This window comes from Pelophylax lessonae (assembly GCF_965119305.1).
Source record: "Pelophylax lessonae genome assembly, chromosome: 4".
Taxonomy (NCBI): Eukaryota; Metazoa; Chordata; class Amphibia; order Anura; family Ranidae; genus Pelophylax; species Pelophylax lessonae.
Window position 1 is genome coordinate 445935775 of NC_138771.1, and position 18602 is coordinate 445954376.

Consider the following 18602-nt stretch of genomic DNA (forward strand, 5'->3'; position numbering starts at 1 on the left):
ATATAAGCGATATATACACTTTTTGTAGGTTTGCACGTGGGATTAGCGCTCCCCCCACCCCTTTTATTTTATTATGGGGCTAACATTAAATTTACTGTATCCCCTTCCTTGCCGCAAAAGCAACATTAACAAAATAATGCAATAAAAAGTCTGGAGGACTACCAGACTCAGCAAGACTGCTATGGGAAAAAATAGAATATGATAAAGCAAAAAAAAAAAAACAACAATCTTAAACAGATATATATATATATATATATATATATATATATATATATATATATATATATATATATATAAACAATTTGCTGTGTGCAGTGTGTGCCCTGGGCTGGACATGCTAGCAGGCAAGGGATTACATCCTCACACTCTCCAGCATTTCTATGAACTGCTCCCGGCTCAGCACCTCTTCTTCCAGGCTCATCCTCTCCTACAGCCAGAGGAAAAGGGCTCTCTCATGCCAGGAAACCACCGACTCCAGATCACATATGTTCCTGATCTGGGTTGCTGCCTCCCGCAATACCCTGGAGGAGGGCAGCGGCAGCAGTGGGGATGATAGGCTGCCGGGGATCCCAAGCTGGACTTCACTCTGCTGGCTGCTAACTCCTCCCACCGAGTCAGCGGCTGCTGCGCCGCTCTTTCTGCTCCATCCCCACTGCTGCCTCAAAGCAGTGCTCTATGTCCAGAGGGTCTACGAGGCCCGGGCCGCCTCCACCTTCCCGGCCAAGACCCTGAAGCTCACTCTGTAGCAGAGGCACCTGTCACTGACAAAAACCCAGGCGCGGTTTCTAGTCGCATTGGCGACCTGGTGCCTGGGATTTGTCGAGCCTTGGCTTACTACATACACAGCCATGGATGCCTGCTTTGCAGTGCTACACAATGTTTGTACTTTAGAGCTCCTACCTCCAGTGCAAGTCTATGACTAGCCTGATTTAAAAAAAAAAAAAAAACAACAATGCAATCCCTGTGTGGATGATATTTGACCTCAACAGCTGTTTAAAAGGAAGCATTAGTCAATGAGACCTCCTTCTAGTAGATAACATCAACATTTAATTCAGTAACAAAACTAAGAGCGAGCATGTAAAAATGTTTAAAATTATTTCCTGCAAATACTGCAATAAAGACTCAAAAAATGTAAGCCAACTAAAAATAGACTATAGTTCCGTTTTAAATGAAACAGCCTTTAAGCTGCTTTGTTGCAACCATAAGTAAATATCTAGAGCTACACGGTTTGGGCCAAATGGGATCTCCTTACATGATGAAGTGTTCAGGACTGAGCAGTCAAATGCCCAACTTACACAATGTTACCTGACAAGGACACATCCAGTTTTTTTTTTTTTTTTTTAAGGAATGAATGAAAAAATAAAAAATATGGGTGGGGGTTGGGGGGAGGAGTTATTTTATGTAAAGAAAAGGAGAGGAAAAGTTTGCTTTAAAAAGGACAGAAATACCGTAATATATATCCTTTTATATACAATTTTAGCAATATACAGACAAATGCCATTTCACAAAAGGTTATCTAGGAGTAGTCCCATTCAATGGTAAACCACGGTTCCCCAGGGACTACAACTGAGAGAAATGTGGTTTTCTACCTTACCCACCCCTCTCACCCTCATTTCGAACGGAAATACAGAGGGGAACAGTTTACACCACAAAAGAGGAATTCTCCGTCAGAAACACAGCTATCAGTTTCACGTTCACGTTCACATTCTGTGCTGTCCTCAAATGTAGAGGGAATGTTTTGCAGACATAAATCAGAATTGCAGGGTTTTTTCAGGTGTTTAATGATTATTGCCCTTTGTAGTTGTTCTGTCCCCAGGGCCAGCGCTACCTGTAAGGCGACCTAGGCAGCCGCCAAGGGCGCAACCTAGCAGGGGCGCCGGCATCCGGAATCAGTAATGGACCGGCCGCCAGCCAGTGCGGCACTCCTCATGCTGTACTGCCTGAGCACTACAGCAAGCCATGCTATGTGAGGACCTCCAGCGTCGCAGAAATCCCCAAAGGAAAGCATTGAGTAATGCTTTCCTATAAGATAGGTCTAATGCGCGTACGCAACCATTGCCGCGCATGCGCATTAGGTCTCTCCAGCCGGCTGACTTCGGCGGGGGAGGAGAGTAGGCGGAGCCTGACCCAGCGCTGAGGTAAGTCATTGAAGGGGTTTTAACCACTTAAGCAACTTGGGATGGGGGGTGAGAGAGCATATGGGGGGGGCAGCAAAAATACTTGCACCGGCCCTGTCTGTCCCCTTCTAAAACCATGCCATTTTACAGTATCATCCCTTCTGTAAAGGATTTTGTCCTTCTGATAAAAATAGAACTTTACGTTTTTTTTTTTTAATACACTCTGTGACGAACCCTGGTACTTCCAAAGAGTATGTCACCCAAGCCAGCTTCCCTTGCCTGGACACCAACTCCTATTCAGGTTCCACCGCTCACCCAATCACTAGTCGGGACAAAGTGAAGGATCGTAAAGAACATAAGACTCTTCATTGTATACACAGAAATATATATCCTCAGGGTCGGTTTCGGCTCCCCCTGTCTTTTGGTAAAAGAACAGAAGGCAGGACCATCTGTACAGCCAATAGCTAGTGGCACTGAAACATTTATTCTTTCAACAACTATTTGAAACAGTAACTGGGCACACAAAACACTTCTTTCATGTTGAAAACCACTAAAGGAGCTTCTCCTCTATGACTTGTGCATGCGTTCCTTCACAAAGTTCAAATGGCCACCGTGAGCCAAGAGTGGTAGGTACTTAAAAGCAACAGCGGGCTTGAGACAGACCCAACGGGACTGGGCTGTCACTCACTTAACAGTACTTAGTTTGTACTTAACCACTTTCCGCAGGACTATAACAATAGGACAGCTGAGCTGTTATCCTGGGTGGACAGCATATGATGTCCTCCCAGGATCGGGCCGTGCTGTTGTGAGATCTGTCACCCGCTGTGTGACAGATGAGTGAACCTGGTCGTTGCTGGTACCATGTGATCGCTGTGACCAATTACAGCAGAACATGTGGCAATTGTACACAATGAATGGCTTCCATTCATAGTCATTCATTGTCTACTATTGTGTTGGTTTTCTGTGGTTGGTCATGGTGATCACATGGTACAGACAGGGCCAATCACAGTGCATCTGTACCAAGTACATCAAGATCGATCGACTTTCTCATATATACACACACACTCACACCATAGTTTGTGAACTGTATATCATTCCTACAGACTAAATAATATACACTAATTTGGGTTATTTATACCAATGAAATGTAGAATTATGCATTTTGGCCTAAATTTATGAAGAAGGATTTTTTTTATTTGCAAGAATTTAACAGAATTTTTACGTTTTTCATTTGTTTATTAAAAAACCCACTGGTGATTAAATACCTCCCAAAGGAAGCTCTATTTGTGTGTAAAAACATAAAAAGTTCATTTGGGTACAGTGTTGCATGACCCTGCAATTGTCATTCAGTGTGGCAGCGCTGAAAACTTAAAATTGGCCTTGGCAGGAATGGTTTCTGCTAAAAAAAAATATACATAATGTTTGAAGGTTCTAAGTAATTTAACTTTCAAACATTTTATTGGAGAACAAAGTAAACAGGTAACAACAATTGTTAATCAGAGTGACAAGAGGAGTACAATCCATAACAGAATAACGGTTACAATAACCATGGGTCAAACTTTAGGAGTAGGTGGATAAGAGGCAACCAGGGGGGCTGTGGCTAGAGATCTGCGACCGGCTTAGCCAACCCACAGTGAACAGGAAGTAGTAACTGGTAAGCCTCAGATTAGTATCAGGGCAGCAGGAGGGAGTTGTCGAAGTTGGAGGGAAGGAAATTATCAACCCAAGGTTGCCAGAGTCTGTCGAATTTGTCTATTTTATCTAAGAGAACAGCCTCAATTTTGGCGTGAATCATGGCGGTGGTGACCCGCTGCTTGACCTCAGGCAAGGAGAGGTGCATCTTTCCCAAAAAGACTCCTGGCTGTATTAGATCAAAAGGGGGCTTCTACTAAATACTGAGCAAAGGGTCTGAATACTTAGGACCATGTGATATTTCAGTTTTTCTTTTTTAATAAATCTGCAACTATGTCAACAATTCTGTGTTTTTCTGTCAGTATGGGGTGCTATGTGTACATTCATGAGGAAGAAGAATGAACTTAAATGATTTCAGCAAATGGCTGCAATATAACAAAGAGTGAAAAATTTAAGGGGGTCTGAATACTTTCCGTACCCACTGTATTTCGCAATACGCGAGGGTACTAAGTACCACCGCATCAGCACTTTGTAATTGGCTTCCAAGGCAACTATATTTTGGGAGGCCGCTTTTGTCGTCTGCCAGATCTTAGCCCAGTCCTCAATGTCTAAAGAGGACCCCAGATCTTGTTCCCATTTAGCAGTAAAAGTGGGAGGGGTGTTGTCAGGGGAGTCCGTGAGTCTGGAGTACAGCTGGGAAATGAGGCCCCGAGTGTGTGGGTCACGGTGGCAGGTATGCTCGATAGCAGTCATGATGGGCAGAGAAGAGTCGGTGTGGATGCATTTGGCGTAAAAGTGTTTCAGTTGGAGATAACAGAAAATTTCAGAGCTCCGCAGGTGATGGGACTCACAAAGCGTGGAGAAAGGTTTAATAGTGTTGGATGCTATCAAAGAGTGTGCTCGAAGTAGACCAGCTGACGTCCAGTTATGGAAGGACGAGGGGGATTCCCAGGCCGGGGGAAAAGGATGGATTGTGCAGAAAAGAAAGCAGCGGGTTGTGGGGTGATTGTAGTTTGAATTTGAATTTTAGGGCGTCCCAGAGGCGTAGGGAGTGGCAATGATGGGATTAGAGATGGACCTGCGGTCGGAGGGCGTAAACCATACTAAGTTAGCAACAGAGAGAGGGTCGCATTCAACTGTTTCTAGGGATACCCAAAGGGGGACTTCACTAGTGGCATGCCACTTGGGCAGCTGGGCCAGTTGGGCTGCCTAGTAGTATTTGGTAAAGTGTGGGAGGCCTAGCCCGCCTCGGAGTTTGTGGAGAAAGAGTGTTCTGCAGGGTATTCTAGGTCTAGACTTGCCCCAGACGTAGGTGAAGGTGCATCGCTGAAGCTGGTGAAGATAGTAAGAGGGGACACTAATCGGGAGCACCCTGAAGAGATACAGTATTTTAGGCAGAATGGCCATCTTAGTGACAGTGACGCGTCCCATCCAGGCTAGAGGTATGGAGGACCAAGATGTCATCAAGTTTGTGAGATGACGGAGCATGGGGGGATAGTTAGCCGAAAAAAGCTTCAGCGGGTCTGCCGTCAACTTAATCCCCAGGTAGGGTAGGAAGTGCTGCGCCCCAGGAGAAGGGGAGCACCGTACGTAGTTGTGAAAGGAGAGAAGGGGGCAGAGAAACATTGAGAGCACGTGACTTACCGGGGTTAACAGTCAGGCCTGAAAGGTGTGCGAACTGGGACAGGGTAGAGAGAAGGTTGGGTGCCGAAATGAGAGGGGAACAAGAGGATGTCGTCCGCGAAAAGACACAGTTTGTGGTGGAAGCCACCAAATTCAAGTCCTTTAATGTTGGGATTGGCGCGGATTTTGTGTGCCAGGGGCTCTATTGCCAGTGCGAAGAGGAGGAGTGATAAAGGGCAGCCTTGCCTAGTGCCAGACCGAATAGGGAAGGGGGTGAGCGGAAGCCTGCGTAGCAGACAAACGCTGACGGGGAAGAATAGAGCAACGATATCCAAGAGAGAAAGTGAGGGCCAAAACCCCATCTGCTTAATACGGCTTGTAAGTAGGACCAGGAGAGGGAGTCAAATGCTTTTCTAATGTCAAGGGAGACAAAGCAGGCAGGAATGTTACGACGTCGTGCGAGATAGGTTAGGTGTATAGCCCTGCGAACGTTGTCCCTGGCTTGTCGGCAGGGAATGAAGCCGGTTTGGTCTTTATGGATCAGGGAGCCTATGATTGGGTTAAGGCGTGTAGACAGTATTTTGGCCATCACCTTGATGTCAATAATCAGAAGAGAGATTGGGCAATAATTGGACCAGGAGGAGTCGTCTGTGTGTGGTTTAGGGGGTTCTAAGTAATTTTCTAGCAAAAAATACTGATTTTAACTTGTAATCAACAAGTGTCAGAAAAAGGCTTAGTCTTTAAGAGGTTAAACTACCCTCACTTGCATACGTTCCTTTGATCTAAAAGAATGAAATGATACATTGTAAAACATTGTGTTTATAGTTATCTAGCAGCCTTAACAATGATGATAAACATTTGCTTAAGGTTCTTTTTTTTTTTTTTTGACAGCTGTGAGCAGAGAACAAATCGAGGACATGTAGTTTTAAGATCGTGAGGGTGGGTGAATCGAGATCGTGATTTTTTTAACAATTAATCGTGCAGCTCTACTGTACAGTGAAACCACTGTCACTGCGACAGGTGAGGGGGGATTTCTCTAAACAAAAAGACCCTGATGGATTTGAAAAGCCAACAGGAGTTCTTATCCTTGCCCAATATTTTCCAAAAAAGAAAATAACTTTTGGTTGGACACTTTAATTAACAGTGCACAAATAAAAGAGAGGTTTGGGTTTCCTTTTTTTTTATACTTACAGTATCTCACAAAAGTGAGTACACCCCTCACATTTTTGTAAATATTTTATTATATCTTTTCATGTGACAACACTGAAGAAATTACACTTTGCTACAATGTAAAGTAGTGAGTGTACAGCTTGTATAACAGTGTAAATTTGCTGTCCCCTCAAAATAACACACAGCCATTAATGTCTAAACCGCTGGCAACAAAAGTGAGTACACCCCTAAGAGAAAATGTCCAAATTGGGCCCAAAGTGTCTAAATTTTGTGTGGCTACTATTATTTTTCAGCACTGCCTTAACCCTCTTGGGCGTTGAGTTCCCCAGAGCTTCACAGGTTGCAACTGGAGTCCTCTTACACTCCATGACGGCATCACGGAGCTGGTGGATGTTAGAAACCTAGCGCTCTTCCACCTTCTGTTTGAGAATGCCCCACAGATGCTTAATAGGGTTTAGGTCTGGAGACATTCTTGGCCAGTCCATTACCTTTACCTTCAGCTTCTTTAGCAAGGCAATGGTCAACCTGGAGCTGTGTTTGGGGTCGTTGTTGGAATGCTGCCCTGCGGCCCAGTCTCCGAAGGGAGGAGATCATGCTTTGCTTCAGTATGTCACAGTGCATGCTGACATTCATGGTTCCCTCAATGAACTGTAGCTCCTCTCAGTGCCAGCAGCACTCACACAGCCCCAGACCATGACACTCCCACCACCATGCTTGACTGTGGGCAAGACACACTTGTCCTTGTACTCCTCACCTGGTTGCCACCACACACACCTGACACCATCTGAACCAAAAAAGTTTATCTTGGTCTCAACAGACCACAGGACATGGTTCCAGTAATCCATTTCCTTAGTCTGCTTGTCTTCAGCAAACTGTTTGCGGGCTTTCTTGTGCATCATCTTTACAAGAGACTTCCTTCTGGGACGACAGCCCTGCAGACCAATTTGATGCAGTGTGCGGTGTATGGTCTGAGCACTGACAGGCTGACCCCTCCACCCCTTCAACCTCTACAGCCTAGGTAGATGCAGCACTGGTCTGATGCTGCATCGGTCCCCCGACACCTCTGCACTGAGAACCGAGCGATCGAACACCGCCGATAGCTCGGTTCTGACAGCTCCCCGAGCAGAGAGCTGCTGACTGTCAGTCAGCAGCTCTCTGCTCTGCCCCCTCCTCGCTCACTAGAGCGCTGGGCTGTGGAGGAGCAGAAAGCGGCCGGCTCAGGTTCTCAGCGGCTCACTGAGAGGCTTCTGTGACATCAACAGAGAGCGGGCTGAAGAAAAAAAAAGTATTGGTAAGAACTGGATTTCCCCTGAGCCTTGAGCCAGACAAGCTTAGATTAGTGTAGATAACTCCTTGATTAATATGGCACATTAGATCTATAGATCCAAGAGGTGAATCCAAGATTTTTGAAATACTTCAATGAATATATCTCTAGTTATTCTTCTTCAACCTTTGTAATCATATTTGAGCTTCTGTTTTGTAGAACTTTGCACAGATTTATTTTTTTAGATTTATTTTTTGGGCTTGTTACTTTGTTAGTAAAATGCATGCATTAAAGTCAAACAATAAATGCACTGCGAGGTCACTAATCCCATTTTTTTAATGCCCAACTAAGGGCAATTTTTGTATTCCCCCCATGCAGTGGGGCTGTCTAGAGGTAAACACAGAGTCTACACACATCCGATCCTTCGATCCCCCGTAAAACTGCGCTCCCCCCTTGACCAGCGATGTACTGTTTCACGTCCGGAGCTTGTCTATGGGCGTGATGATGTCAGGAATAGTCCACTGTACAAGACCGTTGGACCACAGGGGGAGGCCGGAGCCAAAGGGACCAGTCTTGGGCTGGGACAATTGAAGGTGTAGGCGAGTATATCTCAGCTCTCTAGGACCCATAGACAAAAACGAACAAAAAAAATTTGCCCAGATTAGTACTATTTTACGGTGTACTACGTGAAGAACATTCTTTACAGAATTGACTGCCTACCTACCCCCCTCCATTGTTTTTTTTGATTTTGTGAAACAAAATCAAATAGGCACACATTTCAATTAAAATTCAAAAAAGAGAGAGCGAGAGATAGAATTACTTCCAACTGCAATTCTGCATTGTGATATCTGACCTTTTTTTAAACTCATATGATACAACCAAGCCCTTTTTATGACATATACTATCCTCTGCTCATAAAATTACAACATAGGTCTGTTTAAATGTACAACATTAAGATATCTCTGCCTCTGAATTTTTAAGCATATCCAGAAACATGTGGTTCTAAAATAAAATAAAAAAAAGGTAACCTTTACAATTTTATAAATGTTTCACTGTAAGACTTTCGGACTTTGTGGTCAAAGAATGGACTGATTTGTGCAATCTACTATTAACCTCCATTTGGAACACATATTCCGTAATTTTAGGAAGAAGCTAAAGTTTCAAATAACTCTCTTCAAGAGATTTTTTTTAGTTTTGATTGTTCATCAATGGGTTGAATCAAACACTGTCAAAGCAAGTTTTATTTTAAAAAATTTTCTCCCCTCCCCGCTTTCCTTATTTAAACTATTTTACTGCTAGATTGTCCTTTTTGCTTATGGAAAATCAACTGGTAGAACATTATAACTTGACAATTTCCGCATGGCTCTAAAAGTTGGACAAACTCATCTAATGTGGATCTCTTGCCATGGGAGTCTCCAGAAATGTAATTCATGGGAATTACCTTACCATCACCCACACAAAATCCAGTGGGTGGACTTGTAATCGAAATACTGCTTTTATATCCAACTAACAGTAAACAGGAGTATAAGGTCTACTATTGCGTCTAGGATTCAGCTCCAGGATCTACAATGTTAAAAAATGTCAAGACAATCAGTCATGTGAATAAAACTAAATAGTTTGGAGGGATATACGCAATTACATTTATTTAAAGTCATTCTAAAGGCAAGTTTTTACCCTAATGCAGGGAAAACATTAGGAAAGAAAATGCCTCAGTAGTAGTATCGCACCCTCACCTCCCTATGTACTTACCCGAGTCCTATCTCGATCCAGCATTGTGACTTTCTGCAGCAGGGCCCTCACAGGACACACAACCAGCAGCAGGAGCCATTGGCTGCACTATACTAGAAATAATACTACTAGTATAACAGGTTTATAATTTTAAAATATTTACAACAGATGCAGCAAAGTGCATTTTTATTCTGCATCAAAAAAGCAGGTACAGTGTTTTCTATGTATTCCAATGGCCCTAGCTCACCCTAGTGCAGTGCCTTCCAGTGCAGTCAACAAAAGTTTAACATGCTCCATTTTTGCTATATGGAACTCACCTGGAAGGCTACAAGATGCACCAGAGCATGACAAAAACCCACTAGAATGCACATAAAAAATAAAAGGGGAAAAAAACCACTGTAGAGCATCAAAAACATGCATGCAAAAAGGAATCTGGAATACAGAAATTGTGGTGTGGACCAGCCCTAACAGATAAAAAAAGCATTAGTCAAAACACAGGAACACACAATGATTTCTACATAAGACTGGTGGCATTAAAAAGCATATGGATTACATATAAAAAGTCTAAATTCATAATGGAGTCAACAGGATCATTTTACATACATACCTACATACATATAAAGCTTTGGTTACAAACGGAAGGTCTCCGATTAGCTTTCTTAATGTTTAGAGTGCTCCTTTAACAATTTCAAGACCACAATACGTATATATACACACAATGTTGCAGTCTTAAAGCGGTTTACCAGGGCAATGGATGCAGCTGTCAAACCCAGTATTGTTTTTTTAAGCTGGCGATTCTGTTTCCGGTAAAATCTTTCCAAGCAGCTGATTAGCCGCTGGATCGCTTTTAGAAACAGCAGAAGGGATCATCTGGGGATACCCCCCCCCCCCCCTGCTTACTGTTCTTACTAGAAAGCCCAGGAAATGATTCAACAGTTTGAATGGCTGGCCATAGAGGTGGAAGAGAGACTAGATCAACTGATCACCTCTATGATCTAGGAGGCCGGAAGGGACGTCATGATGTCACTTCTGGATTAGATCTGATGTTTTTAAGGGTGGAGAAGAGATCTTATCACAAGGGATGTTTAGATTTCTTGTAATAGCAATAATAGTGATTTTTTTTTTTTTTTTTTTAAAGGAACAGTGTAAAAATAATTTCTTTTAAATAAAATAAAAATGAAAAAAAGGTAGCGTCCCACCCCCCAAGTGCTCACGCGCAGAGGCAAAATCATACATAGGTTGTGCGAACGTTATAGCCGTGAAAGTTGTAGCGAGAGGATTTGCAGGGTCCCCGCATCGCACCAGTGTGAACCGGCACTAAAGTTCACATTTAGTCAAAAGATATCGGATATGGATGAAAAAATAGCAAACAAAAAGATTCCACAGTATGAGCAGTGAATTGGCTTACGTGAATTTTCCCTTTGACGAAGGTAGTTATGTCATCTTCATTTTCAAAGATGGAAAGAGTTTGAAGCAGATTATTTTCCAACCATTCCCAGTGTTCAGTGATCTCTTTACGTGATGACCCTGAAGAAAAATATATGTTAGGACCCACAAAAAAAAACATCAAATGGCCATCTTCTTCTGCTCCAAATATCTGGAAAGGCCACTTATTGAAAACGTACTATATAAATATTACTTTTAACATGATATAAAAGGGTGAAGATGTTTGAGCTCAGGACAAAATATATCCACATTCTCTCAAACCATGTCTGATTGGCTAAGCTTCAAAGGTTTCAGACCTTAAAAGCCATGAGTACTTTACACAAATACTGTAGATGGATGGGGCAATGTTTACAACCTCGATTCCAAAAAAGTTGAGATGTTGTGTAAAATCGTTGCATTCTGTTTTTATGCAGATTTGCAAATCTCATAAACCCAAATTTTATTTACAATAAAAAACATATCAAATGTTAAAACTGAGAACATGTAAGAAAATTAAAAAAATATGGTAATTTTGAAATTAATGGCAGCAGCACATCTCAGAAAAAGTTGGGACAGGACCATGTTTACCACGGTGAAACACATAAATACAACACTCTGAAACATTTGGGAACTGAGGAGACTAGTTGCTGGATTTTTGGAAGAAGAATGTTGTTCCATTCTTGCCTGATATAGGATTCTAACTGCTCAACAGTCCTGGGTCTTCTTTGTTGTATTTTTTTGTTTCAAGATGCACCAAATATTTTTAATTGGTGAAAGGTCTGGACTGCAGGCAGGCCAGTTAAGCACCTGGATTCTTCTATTACAAAGCCACGCTGTTGTCATAGATGCAGTATGTGGTTTAGCATTGTTCTGCTGAAATATGCAAGGCTTTCCCTGAAAAAGATGTCATCTGGATGCGGCTTTAATACCTGGATATAGCTTTAAGCATCGATGCTGCCTGCCCATTCCATACGACCAAATGCACCCCCATACCATCAGAGAAGCAGGTTTTTGAGCGCAGTGCTGATAACAAGCCGGAAGGCCCCTCTCCTCTACTTTAGAACATCCCATTTGAACCACATCACACCTGCGCTATAGCCGAAAGATGGCTACAGCACAGCTCTATTATTTCAGGAGGGCGTCCATGGACATCCTCCCAGAACCACGCCCCCTGGGGCGCACTCTGTGATCGCTGTGTTATTTGGACACAGTTGATCAAAGATCACGGTAAAGGGCCAATCACAGTGGCCCTTTACCATGTGATCAGCTGCGTCCAATCACAGCTGATCACATGTAAACATACTTGCCGGTTATCGCCATTCCCTTCCTCATTGCTGTCACAGGAGTAGAGGAGAGTCGGGAATGGGGCAAGTGTGATAGGGGACATGTACCAAAGATAATCAGGGCACTGATCATTAGTTCAGCCCCATCAGTACCCATCAGGGAAGGAGCCAAATTACCTATTTGCTAAATTTTATTACAGAAACTAAAAAAAAAAATGTATTTATTTTTTTCAAAAATCTTTTGTCTATGCTCGTTTGTTTAGCAAAAAAAACAAAAAAAAAACAAAAAACAAAAAAAAAAAAAACAGTGGTGATTAAATACCACCAAAAGAAAGCTTTATTTGTGTGAAAAAAATTGGATTAAAAAATTTCTTATAGGTTCAGAACTGCATGACCGCACAATTGTCATTCAAATTGTGACAGCACTGAAAGCTGAAAATTGGCCTGGGCAGGAAGGGGGTAAAAGTTCCTGGTATTGAAGTGGTTAAATGTGCTTTGCCCCAGAGAAGATGGGAGGCATTTCTGGATCATGTTCATATAGGATTTCTTCTTTGCATGATAGAGCTTTAACCTCCATATTTGGACGGCATGTCATGTCTATTACAAAATTATGCCGGTTTTTAATGCAGTACTACCTGAGGGCCCTAAGATCCGGAGCATCCAATATTGTGTTTCGGCCTTCTCCCTTGTGCACAGAGATTTTCTCCATTATATTATGTACTGTAGACAATTATATATTTAAAGTGTTCGCAATTTTATGTTGAGGAACATTATACTGAAATTGTGCGACAATTTTTAGACGTAGCTTTTCACAGATTGCTAAACCTCTGCCCATCTTTACTTCTGAGATACTCTGACTCTCTAAGATGCTCTTTTTATACCCAATCATGTTACTGACCTGTTGCTTGTTTTTCCAGCTCTTCCCTGTGAGTACCACTTTACTGTGCCAGCCTTTTGTTGCTCTGTCCCAACTTGTTGGAAACATGTTGCTGCCATCAATTTCAAAACCAACTTTTTTTTCCTAAAAAAAGGTACCTTTTCTCAGTTTAAACGTTTGATTTGTTTTCTATTTACTATTGTGAATAAAATATGGGTTTATGAGATTTGGAAATCATTGTAGTTTTTATGCAGATTTTACACAGTGTGTAGATCGGTCAGTAATACATTCTGGCCAGGATTCAATAAGGAAAAATCATTCATGAGGTTTTAAACATATGCTTATACTTGGGGGTATATTTATAAAGCAGTGAATGTGATTTTCACCAAACATTCCCTTGTGGTGACGTTTAAACCTCATGCAACCACTGATTCACCTGCGGTGAACGTTTGGATAAAGTCTGATTCACTGCTTTATAATTATACTAATAACTAAAAATCCATTTTCTTAAAATCTGTACTTTTAGTGGCTAGAGAAATTAACTACTGCACTTTAATGCATTACTGATTACATTTTTGGTATATGTGTGTTTAGTACATCCATTTACCAACTCTTAATAAATTATTGAATATTTCCAAAATGAATATTTCCAAATTCAATATAACATTACTGAAATGCATATTTCCCAAAATGTCAATAGCAAAAGCTTATTAAATATTTAGGATCATCCCAACCCTTACTGCACCTTCAAAGACTGTGTTAAAAATAAATCTCTCTGCTCTTCACACTCTCTTAAGGCCCGTACACACGATAAGAAAATCTGAAAGGAAATTTCGTCCGACGACCGATCTGCCGATTTTCGGATTGTTAGTATGGTGCTTTCGACAGCCGACTCCGACTTTTCGGCTGACAAAATCCTGATGTGCAGGCTATAAAATTTTTGTTGTCCGTAATACAACGTCCGATTTTCCTCTCATTAGTACAGATTTCGATGGAAAAAAATCTTAAGAGCAAGACTAGGCATGCTCAGAGACGAAAGAACACATACAAAGCAATCCAACACATGACATCACTTCTGAAGTAGAATTCTGTCGTACGGGAAAATTCGTATGAAAATAACCTCTTCACTTTCCACATCAGACTAGCATGCCACAAAAAACGGACGACAGATCGTTCGATAATCTGCAAACAAGTTCAAGTAGTGTCTGGTGTTCCATTGTTTTGAACTAGTGCTGTATGAGCTCCTTTATTTCTGCACCGACAAAACGTAGTCAAACAATGGAAGTGGGAAAAGTAGCACAATATTGCTTACGGCGGTAGAAAGGGGACGGGCTCTATAAATTACTACGTGAGAAGCCAAAATCAGCTGGAACAATTTTATTGAAACCAAAGTGGCATGTAATTCTCTTTATGCAATAGGAATGTCATTTGCTTATGAATCATTTGTCAGTCGTACCACATTTCCGCAAGTGCATGATATCTGTTTTAATTATAAGTGATGAGATCACCCCTTTCCTAATATAAGGATGTGTATAAAGAGAACCTGCCAGTTACATACTGCAGCATCTTTTTTTTTTTTTTTTTACCATGAAGGAACCCTTGAAACACACAGCGTGTGCCTGTCAGAAATCCGCCCACACCATGTTATTGGCAAAAAATAATACAGATATATATTTCTATGACAACTTAAAACAGTTTATTGAAAATATTTGTTTGAATTGTATTTCAAAGGCTGTTTTTTTTTTTTTTTTTGAACATGTGACCAGCTGTTTTTTTTTTTTCTAATAAAAGAATTACAGTGCCATCATCCATATACAGAAATAGAAGGGACAATCTTTGGAGGGCGGTAAAAACAGGGACTTGAGCTGTGTTTTTACAGCTCACCTTAAGCTGCAAAGGAAGCCAGACAGAGGTGTACATATGCTGCGGCCATGATACTTTCCACTGCCCTGCAACAGTGTGTAACGCAAGTGGTTGCAGCACGGTGTGGTGGCATTTACAGGGTTAAATTAAGCAGTGAAGAAGTGACATATCGCCTCCTCACCGCCTGTCAAATACCCCTGAAAAGTGATCAACTGCAGAGCCATGATAGCATATCTAAACTTAGCCTAATTTAGCCTAGTGTAACTACAGTAAAGGCAAAGTTTTCATTTTAGTTTTGGATAGAGTGGAGAGGAATTAGAATGCTTGTCGGGTTTTATATTGCTGTTTGTGCCCCCATTAGGGGATTTCCCCTCTTTATTCATCCTGTTTACTATTTTCATTTTAAGTGAAAGTAAAAAAAATCCTAAATCTTGAGTTTTCCCCAGAAAAGTATTACAGTGGAAATCTTCCAATGGGGACACTGGTTCTGGTGACCTGGGGGTCCCCGAGGAATTCCCAAAAATTTGCAGGTCATAACCCTCCCTTGCTCTATCCAAAATGAAAAAAAGAAAAAGGTTTGGTCTATAGTGTTACTTTAATACTTACCTCTTACTTTGCTCTCTTCAACAGCTATGGCCCCGGAAACAGAATAACCTTGTTTTGCAGGCTCCATTTTATTTTTTTATTTTTCGCCAAATGCTTTAAAGCAAACCTGCCATGAGCCTAATGCAGCAGCTGGTACTTTATGAGAGCACGGAAAATCAGATTTCAATCGCTTTCCACTTTCAATTGTTTTAAAAAGGGAATCTGCCATTAAAGCGGAGTCCCACCCAAAAATAGAACTTCCGGTTTAAGCGCTCATCACCACCCTTACATGCCACATTTGGCATGTCATTTTTTTTTTTGGGGGGGGGGGGGGGTTTGACACATACCCAGCTCCCACTTGGGGCGCTTAGGCGATCCGAGCGCAAGTTCTCCTCTGCCCCTCCCTGCAATCTTCTAGGACACGTCACAGGTCCCAGAAGATTGCCCGGCCATTGAGGAGACACAGCTGACTTGCGCATGCGCACCAGGCTGTGAAGATGCAAACTCTCACAGTGGGGTGCCCACACTTGTGATGCCTGCGCCGGGGAGAGGTGAGAGAGAGGAGTGAGGCTTTAGGTGGCCAAATAGCTGGATCATGGGACAGGCAAGTGTGTGTGTTTATTAAAGGTCAGCAGCTACACTGCTTGTAGCTGCTGACTTTAAATAAACTTAAAAACTAATGGAACTCCGCTTTAAGCTAAATACCCATCTGCTGGAAGCTGCTATTGTTTAGTTTACAAGCCATATACTAGTTCCTAAGCAGTGGATAAGTACTTCCCTGCTTGTGTGTAATTGAGGACAATAACAGTCAGCTATTGCTGACAGGTTTCCTTTTGAAGTGTACTATTGTTAAGAATTATACTTTACAGCAATAACTAGGGCACATGTCAGCATTACCTAATCAAGTTACTGGGTTGAGAAATCTCTATTTTGCAGAGAATAAAAACCTAGATCACATGACCTGAGGCTATCAGTGAGCACTGAGGATGATTCACAGAGTCTTTAAAGAGTTTATTGTTGTTATACAGACCCTATCCTATAGATTCGCACTTGCATAAGAGGATCAGCAAGGCACAACTAAAAAGGACAGCTTGTGTACGTATGTACAACAAGCTGCCCCTTGTTGATATAAGATTTGCAACCTATATATTGAAAAAAGCATTTTAAAAAGTTAACAAGCACTGATAAGAGAGGTTGCAATTAGGTTGACATTTTCTACATTTACATGAGAAAAAAAAACCTGCTGGGCAAGTTTATAGCAGAGTGAAGAGTGCTATGTACTGGATACTGCATTCTTTACTCCACCGGTGCCTGCGTTTTATGGGCTATTAAATGCGGGTTTCAAGCAATAGAACCCCCCTCCACAAACACACAAAACTTACTCCTGGCTGAAGGGATACATGATGACAGCTTGTTCTGCTTCCACTAGGGTGAATCACTCACCATGTTCTCATATCTGATCTCTCTCCCTGCCAACTCTACTTCATAAAGTCACACTCCAGCTGCAGCAATCTGTAAGCTCAATGCATGTTACAAGAGAAATGGCAGCACACCAAGCAATAGCTCACGATGAAAGGCTTTATTGAACAAGGATGCAAGGTACCGCAAAATGGATAGTAGACATGTTTCACACGACACACAGCCTGCTTGTTCATAGCTTGGTGTGCGGCCATTTCTCTTGTATCCTGTTTGCGGTGGCGATCCGAGGTCCTGCACCCATGGCTGGCTGTGAAGTTCCAACTGCCTGAGCGGTGTACATCTCTTTCTCTGTGTCTTAGCTCAATGCATGTGCAATGTGTTAAGGGAATCTCATTCACTTTATAATGGACCCTTTAATGAGCCTCAACGCACAAATAAAAGGCATAATGTTTTGCCAGTACAGTGTACTACAACGCATAGTGCATTCACATTTGTGCATTGTGGTGTGCGGAAGGGAAGGCGGGTTTCTTCATTCATGTACCATGCTTTGTAGTGTATGCATGATAATGTGCGTGCACAAGTGTGGATAGATACTTTAAAGTGGATCTTCACTGTGTATCTGATCGCCAGAAATCAAAAACATCATTTAAACCATTTTTAATATTTAAAGCAAACTCTCCAAATTTACGGAGAAAAGCGCTCATCTATAAACATAGCAGAGGTCATAGGAAAAAAACCTGGTCCCCTAAAAAACCTGGTTATCCCCTAATCAGTTCACGCACCCCTCTTCATCCACAATTGCATGAAGTTTACCATATATGCTTGTTTAATGCTGGAATATCAAATAGGATATATGTTGGATAGCTATTGAATGTCTTGGGTATACCTCTCGATATACACAGTTTGTAACAGCCAAGGCTTATAGTATGCACAACCACTATACTGTATAGCTTTTGTACTATATGGTTTTCCTTGTACTCAGTATTAAGTCTCATTTTTTGAGCTGAAACATTTGCTCATTTTTAATACTCAAAGCAAACTCCCCCATCCATCTAGGTCTCCATTCTTTATTTTGTTGAAAAAATCACTTTGAAAAAAAAAAAAAAACATCCCCTTAGCATTTCTGGCTGAGGCCATCTTGAGTAAGGACAGAGGATTCATGTAGCATTTACTTCCTGGAATCCATTTGGAAACCTTTGGTACAGTGACACTTGCGATCTGCAGCGGGTGTCAGTGCAATCTTAATGACACCCCAAACTGATCACAAATCACACTGCACTGAATCGCATGTGAATTGCATGGGAATGTGGTGCGCTTCCTGTGCGATTCACATGCAGTTCACGATGTGAAGCAAGGCTTATACTCATTTGTCGGGTGAAATATCCCTGACAAAGCCAGTAGGCCACTTGTCAAAATCTGAGCCAGGCATGTGCAAGCACTGTATTCTATCCACTCTTAAGGAAAGTTAATTCAATATGACTCCAGCAGAGTACTAATGCTGGCCATACACGCACAGAATTTCGGCCGAAAATGGTAGTTTTAGGAAAGATCGTTCGAAAATCGAGCCGTTAGTGAACACAAGTTTACCGACGATTTCGATCGTGTGCCCGGCTAAT

The 18602-nt window shown here is 41.9% G+C and overlaps 1 protein-coding gene across 2 annotated transcripts in view; it reads right to left on the minus strand.

The window, feature by feature from the left end:
- Positions 1–18602, minus strand: part of TBC1D9B (TBC1 domain family member 9B) — a 147952-nt gene that overhangs the window by 101783 nt on the left and 27567 nt on the right. For both annotated transcript variants that reach the window (XM_082253132.1, XM_082253131.1), the window contains exon 3: positions 10943–11061. In XM_082253132.1, coding sequence (XP_082109258.1) covers positions 10943–11061 — 119 coding nt within the window. The remainder of the gene's footprint in view (positions 1–10942; positions 11062–18602) is intronic.